Below are 11,610 nucleotides of genomic sequence, written 5' to 3'. Positions count from 1 at the left end.
AGAGAGAAGTTCTCTCTTTTTCAGAAGAGCAAGAGAAAGTGTTCTCTGGAGAATCTCGGGTCAGAATCTCGTTCAAAAAGCAAAGCACGCCACTGTCAATTTGAAACGATTTCCACACATCATTGATGGAAATATTATTATTGTTATTATTGTTATTATTATTATTATTATTATTATTATTATTACATTTACTGAAATAATCTATTGAGATAATAACATATTTAGATGGTGACTAATAATAATAATAATATTATTATTATTATTATTATTATTATTATTACATTTACTGAAATAATCTATTGAGATAATAACATATTTAGATGGTGACTAATATTTCATAATAGAAGTGATGTTGTTATGTTATGTTGGTCCTGCTGATAATGCTGGCCAAGTCCTTTGTTACACTAACGGCATACAGCAGCAGTAAGACGGTAAAATGATTCCCTCGCACAGTGTGTGTAACACTGGTGTCAGTGGATCTTAGTGTGTGTGTGTAGCGCTGGGGAAAGTGGCTGGTGTCAGTGGATCTTAGTGTGTGTGTGTAGCGCTGGGGAAAGTGGCTGGTGTCAGTTGATCTTAGTGTGTGTGTGTAGCACTGGGGAAAGTGGCTGCTGTCAGTGGATCTTAGTGTGTGTGTGTGTAGCACTGGTGAGAGTGTCGGAGTGTGTATAACACTAGTGAAAGACAATCGTCTTACTGGAGCTTGGTGTGTATATAGTCCAGGTATAGTACAGAGAAAGAAGTAGCCGCTGTGTCAGGGCCACTTGTTGTCCAGCAGTGGCTAGCTGGGCAGGACATGTTTATCAGCCTTGTGTAGACGAGTCTCACATGCCTCTCTTGGACGTCCTGGCAGGGCTCCAAAGAGGCTATCTCCTCCGCACGAGTCAGGGAGACCTACACACACACACACACACACACACCACCTCTGACACCCCAGATAATCTTCATCCTGTTTTTGTAGTGCAGGATAGCACCCCCCTCGCTATCCTCACATTCATGTCCAGTGTCAAGGGCACCCAGTAACCTCCGCAAGTCACGTGTCCCTCGTGGCCTCGTTTCTGAGGCGCAAAGGGGACCATCTCTCTGAAAGCAGGAGAGCTTCTACAGAGGACTTAATGCTTATTGAGTCTTGTTTTGTGTCTCAGATTTGTGTCTGCAGCTACATGGGTGACCTTTAGAGATACACGTTGAAAATGGCTTCAGGGCAAGTTGGTGATGCATGAAAATAAGTCTTGTCATGGCTGATGGCACAGCTCTGGTGACCTGTCCATTTGGTTATAAAATGATGGGGTGTGGTTTTAATTTAACGTAATTTGCATGAGAAGACTAAGCCAAGGTTTGCATATAATTGCATTCATGATGCGATCTGTTTTTTCTTCAGCCTGAAAATATAATGCTGCTGAACAACAAAGTCCCTCTACCCCGCATCAAACTGATTGATTTCGGCCTGGCACACAAGATAGAAGATGGAGTAGAGTTTAAAAATATCTTTGGGACCCCTGAATTTGTTGGTATGTCAAATGATTACCTAAAAGCATTCTTTTATACCATTAGTACAACAATTTAATATGGAGGAATCACATATATTGCACACACACACACACACACACACACACACACACACACGCACGCACACACACACACACACACACAAACACACACACACACACACACACACTCAAACACTCAAACACACACATGATTTTCTATTGGCAATAAACACATGGTTACACTAACCTTAACCCAAGTCTTTAACCTTGCTTGGACCATATTTGTGCGGCCCCTGTTGTTGTTTATTGTGTAAGTGGACGATGCTGCTGTTGTTTATTGTGTAAGTGGACGATGAAGGCATTTTTGTAACATCTGTTCTATTTGCAGCTCCAGAGATAGTGAACTACGAGCCCCTGGGATTAGAGGCCGATATGTGGTAAGAACCCCTAATTACCGTCCACGCGTGGCTTTTGCCTTCAGATGTTTCCATGGATTAACCTTGTTTTCTCCTCTCTCCCCTCCTCTCTCTTTCTCTCTCTCTCTCTCTCTTTTGTTCTACCTACCTCTGTTGGCCACATACCTCCCCTCTTTCTCTCTCTCTCCCTCCCTCTTTCATTCTCTCTTTCTCTCATTTACCCTACTATCTTACTCTCCTTCTCTCCTCCCCTCCTCTCTCCTACTCCTTTCTCTCTCTCTCTCTCTCTGTCTGTCGCGGTCACAGGAGCATAGGAGTCATCACCTACATCCTGTAAGTGTGAAACTGGGGGGAAATGTGAAGAGTGTGTGTGACTGTGATGATTGCTATTTTTCGCTCCTTATGAGTGTGTGAATAATGTGTCAAACGAAGCTCTGCGTGTTATCTGAGTGGGCTTTCTCCACCCCCACCCCCAGATTAAGTGGAGCATCTCCATTCCTGGGGGATACCAAACAGGAGACGCTGGGCAACATCTCGGCCATGAACTATGAGTTCGACGAAGAGTTCTTTGGCAGCACCAGTGAGCTGGCTAAGAGCTTCATCAAACAGCTACTGGTCAAGGACACTAGGTAAGTCGTCCTGCTGCCCAGACCTAAACAACGCACGTGAACATGACCTTCACACTGTCACCTTCTGATACCAGTACCAAACCACATCTGCATTTCAACATCCTACTAGTTTAAACTGCCTGAAAGCTATACCAGCTCAAACTTGTTGTTTTGATTCTGTAAAAGACAAATCAAGTAAATGACACAAAAGGTATTTCACTGAATGACGAGACCAGACCTGTTCTTTTGTCTTTTCTGGTAGAATAGGTTCACTTAGTCCTCCTTTGGTATAACATCAACAGTTGTATATTAAATGGATAACATGGTGTGAAGTGTGACAGTGTACATATCGTTTTTACGTTTACATTTATTCATTTAGCAGGCACTTTTATCCCAAGCGAGTTACATATGTCGGTTATATTACAAGGGTCACTGTCCCCGGAGCAATTCCTTGCTCATAGGCACAATGGCCGGGTATTGAACCCACATTTTTTAGGCTACTGCGTGCTAGCCCAGCTCCTTAACCACTATGCTACCACCGCCCAATGTTTTTGTTATTGTGTGGATTCTCAGAGTTCTTTCACTGGTTCAGTCTTTCATGACTGGGTGTGTTTTTTTGTGTGTGTCTGCTTGTCTTGCAGGAAAAGGATGACCATTCAGGATGCTCTCAATCACCCCTGGATAAAGGTAATTACTGAGTTCATCAGGCACTCTACAGCATGTTGCTGGTTTCAGAGGTGTGTTCCTATTTGCAAAAACATAGGCGAACATTTGCAAACGTCTGCAAACCATTTTCTCAGAAGTTCTCAGCCAACATGCTGGGAGTTGGATGTTGGAGGATTACTGTGGAGATGGAATGAACACAAAATCGCTCAAATGATCTGTTTTGAGAAAACATGTTCCTTGCGAATGTTCACTTCTGTTTAAGGAATTTGAACGCACCTCAAGTGTGGTTTGAGATGCACGTCACTGTCCTGCGGTCTCTGAAACTGATAGCCGTGCTCTGAACTGAATGTTTAAAGTCACTTTGGTTATGTGTGGGTGTTCAATACATCACAGATGTTCATCACATAAGAGATCTTTTAGTCAAAGTGAAAATGCCACATTAAGCATTTTTGCCTTAACCAATAGATAAAAATCAGAATCTAACTAGACCATCAGACCACTTCTCATCAGCAGTGAGATTTGCTGACGTTTAGACTGTGAGATTCTACATGGCCCATTGAAATGAGCCCGCAACTAAACTAAACTAAACTGAACTTAAAGGTGCTATCAGCGATGTGACGCGGTTTCTAAGCTAAAACATTTTTTGTCACATCGCCTCACCATCCGCTAGCTACCTGTGCTCCGAATACACTGTAAAAAAAACACGGCCTCCGTGGACAGCTTAGGCTCCAAAAACAGCCACAAAACAACTTGGGCAAACCTTGCCCATAAAACTATAACAAACTGTTCCAGCAAATCACAGACGAGATGCGCGTTTGGGAGAGTTTTAATTGCACAGGAGGGAGGTGGAGGGAGTAGCGAGCTAGCTCTCCGTTTTGTTTCAACGTCAACAGAAGTGACGTTACCCTGCATCGCTTGTAGTACCTTTAACATTACAAACAGAATGGAAGGAATATAAAGATTTTTGACAACACAGTGAGTTTTAAGTACGTTTCCAGTTTTCATGTCAATTCAAACCTGGTGAGGACCAGTACTAACTGGGGTTTCAGCTGCATGTGGGAAGAAGGGAGCCCTCCTCATTTTACCTCTTCCACCTTCTCACTGGTGTGCATCTGTAAAGTGTGTTGCACAGTGTAATTGACATGATGTGATCATTGACACCATCCATGCAAGCAGTGGAGTCATATTGTTCTGCATGAGAGTTTGGATTCAAACAGAGGGGCAAACTGGCATGTTTGTGGAGACCACTCACAACAGTAACAGCAGATCGTGGACAGAAGAATGGACAAAAACTGACAACAGCTACAGGCCCTGTCCCTGAAACCTGTGTGACCAACACACTAACACCCCATCAACCTGCACCTAGCTGTGTGTGTGTGTGTGTGTGTGTGTGTGCTTTTGGATCCACGTTTGCCAGCACCATAACCCCACCCTCTCTCCAACCCTCTGGATCTGATTGGCTGTTCCTCCCTTCTATCCAAAAGTCGCACCAATGCGTGGCGGCTGCGGTGGAGGAGAGCTCGGCCCCGGGGGCGCCACGGCGTAAGACCGAGGCAGAGCCAGAGGCCCGGCAGCTGAAGACCAAGCGCCTGAAGGAGTACACCGTCCAGTTGCATGCCAGCGTGCCGCCCAACCACACCTACGCCAACGTGGAGCGCTTTGCCCGCGCGCTGGATGACATCGCGCTGATGGAGGCGGACGTGGCGGGCGTGCGGGAGCGCCGAGAGGCTCTGCAAGGAGACGTGGAGGCGCTGCTCTCCGCCTGCGGTCAGTGCGAGGCCTGGCTCCGTGAGGGCGGCGAGGGTGTGCGCCAGGAGCTGTCCCGCGCCCGCTATGAGCTGCGCAAGGCCGAGGCCACGCGGCACGGCCTCCACCAGGACCTGCGCGCCACCGACGCCAGCCTCCACAGCGTGGGTCAGCGCTACCTGGAGCGGCAGACACACCTGAGCACGCTCAGGGAGGAGCTCACCTCCGAACTCTGCTGGCTACGAGAGGTCGTCGTGATGAGTCTCCACAGCGACGCCGGGGGCGACCGCGTGCCTTTTGGCAGCGACGTGAACGAGGCGTTCAAGGAGCTTCTAAGCCACGCCTGTGGGGCGGGGCTCTGCTCAGAGGCGGGGCCTGATCTCACAGAGACTGACTAGGGACAAGAAGGGACGGGAACACACATGGCAATGTAAACACGTCTTTAGTACAATCACACATGCAAACCTGTAGCTTAGCAATGTAAACACGTCTTTAGTACAATCACCTTAGTCCTTAGTCCTTAGTACAGTCAAAGTTGTTTCCTTCTGGAATCACACTCATTGTGAATGGAGGTGAAATAAAACACTGTAGGTTATTAACTGCATGGCAAGTAATGTTACACATTTGTGGGGTTGAATGTATTTATTATAATCTATATGTTAAAGGAATCTCAATCATAAATTATATTTAAGATTAATTTAGTCTGATACCAAATATACTTTAAGCAAACACTTGTTATACTGTAACTCCATACATTTGTGTTTTGTTAATTGCTTTTCAGGACATATTGGAATTTCTAATTATTTTCATTTTTTAATACCTAAAGGAGAGATTAATGAAATCTTTTGTACATCAGCAACAATGAAACCAAAGCACTTTTTTCGATCAAAAAGGAAACTTTCAAATCAGGAGTGGAAACAAACCCTTCGTAATGAAATTGTCTCCATGCCATTAGCACAAGGTTATGTTGAGTCTCTCTTTATTTGGGTAGCCTATTTTCTAGTCTAGTCACTGAGAATTACAAATAGGCTTAGATGTTATATGTAGAGTAAAGGTTAAGGTAAAGTGCGTGTGTGTGCGTGTGTGTGCGTATGTGTGCGTGCGCGTGCGTGCGCGCGTGTGTGTGTGTGTGTGCGTGTATGCAAACAATTCGATTGTGGCTTTAGTTAAAATATATTATACTTCATAAATAATAGACCATTTGTGAAGCGTCTAGTATGACTTATGCAAATAAAGGGTAGTCTCATATGCATTGTTTTGTTTTGCATTATGTTGTATTCCACTGCTGTTTGCAGTGTCCGTTGTTTGACCCGTGTTTGAGCCATGTCTCTCATGTCTTGCTTTGATAATACTTTTACTGCAGTAAAGAGTTGACATGTTATGATTTCTACTCAGCCTTATCTTAGCCTCTTCTGTTAGCTGCACAGTTAATGGCCCTTACTGTTACTGTTGAACTCAGCTACTGCAGAATCCATACAAAAGAAACATGATGATACACACACATGGCTATGAAAGCATTTTTCTTTTTTTTGTGACTTGTTTTTTTGTCATCATTGTTTTTGTTTTTTTTAAATATACTGTCATCATTGTTTTACACTGTTTTCAAAGGGAAATAAAAAATAACTATCCTGTCACTAACTCAAGCAATTCAGTTGAATTACACCACATGGAATAAATTCAGTGCAAAAAGAAATATTAGAGACATTGTATATGTGTACAGACATTCTATGCACGTACTATAATATCATATAATATCAAACAATACATCAGTTTAGTTGGAGCATCAGTTTAGTTACAGCAGTACGTATGCTGAAAGCACAATAGAATAAGTAGTGTTTATCTGTTTCTGATGATGCCAAGGTTAGTGTCTTCCAGTTCCCTCATGCTTGCTGTTTCACCCTGATGTGACCTCTTACAGCCGGAGAACCCCAGACAGGCGCTGGTGCGCAGGCAGTCCGTGGTCAACATGGAGAACTTCAGAAGGCTGTATGCACGACGCAGGTGGAAGGTAATCTATACATCAGCAAGAAATATGTCCTTATCCCTACAACAGGCACCAGTGGAGAGAGAGAGAGAGAGAGAGAGAGAGAGAGAGAGAGAGAGAGAGAGAGATCCAGGTCTATGGGGTACCAAAGCTGACTTTGACCCCAATGCCAAAGAGCCAGTCTCCTTACTATGGCAGTCAGAACACAACCATAGTGATGGCACGGTGTCACAGAACTAATGAAACCATAGTGACACCATTGTATCGCAGGGCCCATGACACCATGGTGACAACACTCCGTCACAGAGTCCAGGAAACCATGGTGATGACACACTGCCACAGAATATGGACTCTGGTACTGCCCTGGTCTGGACTACATTTATTCAGCATTAGCTGCTGCCTGAGTTGAACTCATATGTGCAGGGCAGGCTAGTGCTTAGTTCATTGCACAGTGTTGTTAGTGTGAGGAAGTGAGAGAGCAGTCCCACCCGGCCTCAAACCCAGGTCTCAGGGTCTCTAAAGCTGCACCTTGACCACAACAGGAAAGAGCCAGGCTCATTGGTATGGCAGTCAGAGTGCATACTTAACCATAGTGACGGCACTCAGTCCCTCTCAAATATGTTTTGTAAGTTTGGAGAAAAGTGTTTACCAAATACCTTAACCTTAATTTAATCGTAACTTAATTTGCAGTAAACAGACTCACTATAAACTGTGTCCTGGACACCGCCAAAATAAGGTTCTGGTTCAAATCTCATGCTGTCGTCTCTGTGTGTTGTGTGTAGTTGTCCATTAGGATTGTGTCTCTCTGTAATCACCTGACTCGGATGATGAGGAAAGGTCAGCCCAAACGGCAGGTTTGTACAACAGCTCTCGTCTTTTTTCTTGTCCCATAACATCAACAACACTCTTGAAGAATTGTTGCTTGTCCCAAGAATCAATCAATCAATCAATCAATCAATCAATCAATCAATCAATCAATCAATCATTCAAACACGCATGCAAACAATTACTTGGAATTTCCTCATGAATGATTCCTAGTAGAAATTAGCAACTTGAATGCCCCTTCAGTATATCTGTAGCTCAGTTTATTGACTCAGTGTCTTGAAGCTGTTCTAAGTAGGAATCCTTCAAAGAATTCCTCTAATCTTTCTATTTAGTGTGTGGCACAAACTAGCTAGAGATCCAACTAATTGGATCAGTCCTCTATCATGCCATTGGAGTCTTTGGAGCCAGATATCCTGCCCGACAGACGAGCGCTATTAGTTTCAGTTCAGTTTGCTGTTTAGGATGATCTAGAAAGTTCTTTTGATTTGTATTTGTTGTTTTACACCCTCCCAATAAAACAGGTCCCATTTAAACTGTGTGTCTGGTCAGATATAGCATGTGTGAATATAATTACATTTCATTGATATATCTGATATATTTTTAGGTAAATCTGAACCCAAACACCACATCCAAGTTCAAACAAGACAGTGCAGTGCCATCTCCCTAAAACAAGCATTGTGCTTTGCTTGAATTCAGTATGATGTATTCATTTTAAGTTTTAATCATATTAACACAACCATATATATATATATATATATATATATATATATATATATGGTTGGTTGAATTTCCCCTAGGGATCAATAAAGTATATCTATATCTATATCTATATATATATATATATATATACAGTATATATATATATATATGAACACAACCACAGAAGGTGGGAAAACATAAATATGAAGCTCTTTGAACTTGTTAAGTGACAGGTCAGGTGACGTCTTGTGTGTGTGTGTGTGTGTGTGTGTTTGACAGGCAGCTCTACCCGGGATTGTGGAGCGCACAGTGGCCATGTTTGAGCGCGACTGCGAGAGCGACCAGGAAGAGGAGGTCATGTACAGGAAGCCCAGGACTCGCAAGAGGAGCAGCACCTCCTGAAGCGCCTCTCTTCTGAGGGACTCCTCGCGCTACTAAACCCAACAACCCCAGAGTATTTCAGCACAAGAGTACACACCTGCCTAAACGTTTCAACCATTCCAGCTTTCTGAGCCTCACCTGACAACAGTGAAGAGCCTTGAGTGGTCGATTGCCTTTCAACATGATGTGCCCCAGGTTTTATTTCATGTACATTATGAAAACATTTTATAGTGCCACAAGGTGATGTTTCGAGGTTTTTTGTGAAATACTTTTTTGCAGTAGATAAAAGGTTTGTCTACAATTGCTTATCGGCTGCCCAAGAGATGATTTAAAGATGGTGCCTGTTTTGAGCTGAAAACATACTTCATGTACTTTACTTTGTAAAACTGTGTGTATTTAGCAGGTCTTAAAAAGTGCCTTTGCAGTCTGCTCACTTAACAAGTGCCTCATGTCCTCCTCTGTGTACTGAGGTATTTCTAGCTGCTTTTGTCAAATTCCCACTGTGTCTGATTTGGCCGCTAACTTGACTATGATGGGTTGCATATAAATATGTTATTTCCAGGTATGCATATAAATATGTTATTTCCTATTTGATATGTGAATGGGTTTTGTACAGTCTCAGCGTCTATATAACAGAGGCAAACAGAGCCCAGAGAATATTTTTAAATGTATATTAACTTCTATGCCTGTGAAGTGTGAGTGCCAATTTCCCTTCAGCCCCTTTACATTTTAGAGAATGGGCCCCAGCTGTGGCGCGACTGGCTGGGGCACCTGCACCGTACACCGGCGACCCGGGTTCGATTCCCGCCCCATGGTCCTTTCCGGATCCCACCCTGACTCTCTCTCCCACTCACTTCCTGTCAGTCTCCACTATCCTATCTGAGTAAAGGCATAAAAAGCCCAAAAAATATACTTTAAATTTTAGAGAATGTACTGTAATTAATCTATGAGGTAATGTCTTACTAGCGTGGTTTACAACCCTTGTAAATAAATGTATTTGTAACTAACCGGTAATAGACACCGCAAAATAACTCATGTATCTTTGCAGTTGTTTTCCAGCATTGCTAAATATTTCATGCCCTTATTCTCAGCCTAGGAGTGGCTGGTAGAGTAGGTTATCCTGGGAACCTTTTACCCTTAGGCCTGTTGTGATGGCGTGTTTGTGTCACAGTCTTTCCAAATGGGCTTACTGCAAACTGTCTCAATTGTATGGCAGGAAAAAAGAGAGATTGGTTGACTCACTGGTTTTCCCAAGGTGGTGACAGTCATTTATTAGTCTGACAAATGCAGCTGGGAGAGTCTTTACGTCAAAAGTGCATAATTACCGTAGGCACCGTTGTGACATTTCCAAAGAACATTTCATTGAATTTATTTTTTTATGTTTTATTTGTTTTTATCTTTTTTTCCTCATACTACTTCCTAAAGGCATTCAGAGGCTAATTGTGTAAGCTGTGGAACTCATGTTGTTCATATTGGTTGACATTACAGTCTCAGTCTTAGTTGGTGCGAACTTGTCACTGTTAGTGAACGCTCTAGAACAGAGCTTGTGCTGTGTGATCCATTAGAGTTGCCCATGTACAGATAGATCTAGGTAGAATTATTTGTGAGTGTATTTTTGAAAGTGTCTAATGTTGTTTACGTTTGTGTGTGTGCACTCTTGCGTGTGTCTGTATATGTGTGCATGCATGCTTGTGTGGTTGGCTCTGTGGACCACAGAATGTCAGTTAGTCTCTGTTTTTGTTTACATTGTGCTTGGGCTATTTACAGTAATAACATCTGTTCATATTCTTCATTGTAATTAAGATGCAACTCAACCTCACCGTTCTGAGATGTTGGAGTCGCTCCGACTTCAACCTGTTACCATTTGTCTTAAAAAACTGCTGACTGCTAAGAATGTGTTTAATGACTGCTTTTTAAGTTTACCTCTATGTCCTATAAGCCCTATGTTTTGGACTATATTTGTAAAAGTCATTGGAGCAAGAGAGAAATAAATATTTTATATATTTATGAATTTGTCACTAAAAAGGCATATGGCTTATTCTTAATGTACTCTTAATATGTCAGGTGTCTTTTTTATTATTATTAATTCAGTTAGTTAGTTAGACAATGAAGTGAAATATTCATAATTCACTTTCATAATTTCATAATTCACTCACTGGAAGGGTGTAATAAAAGTGTTAAATGAAAAAAACATGTTTTTGTATGGTTACTGAACTACATTGTCTTTTTTCTGATTATTATGTGTTATATGACAGCTGTCCGTCACCCCACATTCACCTTTCTAGAGACTTAAACCTGCCTTATCTACCTGTGTCATGCACTCTGGCATATCTAAGCATCCTGCCACTTAGCTTTTCTCCACCATTACACTTGTAGCTCTAAGCACTTATACGGTAGCCTAGCCCTTATTCAGAGTGGGAGTCCGTGGACATTGTTCACTCAATCTCCACCAGACCACAATCTGCAGCTACCATTCCAAACATGCATATTACAGTATTAGTGCTCTAAACCAAACAAACATCTTGATGTTGAACTAATGAAATCTCCTTAACTTGCTCCTGCAACAAGTCCATTCTACACAGCTTACTGTGTCTTTTCAGGCTCTTAATAATCTGTCTCAATTAATCTCAGTTACAGCCATGCTAATATTCAAATCCATCAGTGTGCAATATGCAACTGGAAATCACGTATTCCTGATTAATATGGCTTATTCTACTCCCTTAATCCCAACATGGCGCATCCCTGCCCGAACTTGCCCTTGATTATTTGAGTGCAGACACTGTGGGTAATTGCTT

The 11,610-nt window shown here is 42.6% G+C and overlaps 1 protein-coding gene across 2 annotated transcripts in view; it reads left to right on the top strand.

Annotated features, from left to right (window-relative positions):
- dapk2b (death-associated protein kinase 2b) overlaps positions 1–10,822 on the top strand; it is a 34,132-nt gene extending 23,310 nt beyond the window's left edge. The window contains exons 5-12 of one of the 2 annotated variants that reach the window (XM_076262956.1): positions 1,382–1,511; positions 1,879–1,927; positions 2,213–2,239; positions 2,383–2,535; positions 3,156–3,201; positions 6,845–6,934; positions 7,693–7,764; positions 8,714–10,822. In XM_076262956.1, the coding sequence (XP_076119071.1) occupies positions 1,382–1,511; positions 1,879–1,927; positions 2,213–2,239; positions 2,383–2,535; positions 3,156–3,201; positions 6,845–6,934; positions 7,693–7,764; positions 8,714–8,836 (690 nt within the window). In that variant the 3' untranslated portion in view covers positions 8,837–10,822. The other variant, XM_076262952.1, reaches the window with a different exon arrangement.
- Positions 10,823–11,610: the final 788 nt, after the last annotated feature.

This window comes from Alosa pseudoharengus, unplaced genomic scaffold (assembly GCF_046254945.1).
Source record: "Alosa pseudoharengus isolate Yale_2024_CS ecotype anadromous, Long Island Sound unplaced genomic scaffold, YU_APseudo_1.1 YU_APseudo_1.1_scf_10, whole genome shotgun sequence".
Taxonomy (NCBI): Eukaryota; Metazoa; Chordata; class Actinopteri; order Clupeiformes; family Clupeidae; genus Alosa; species Alosa pseudoharengus.
Note: the sequence above shows the minus strand (reverse complement) of the source record. Positions and strands in the feature narration are given on the sequence as shown.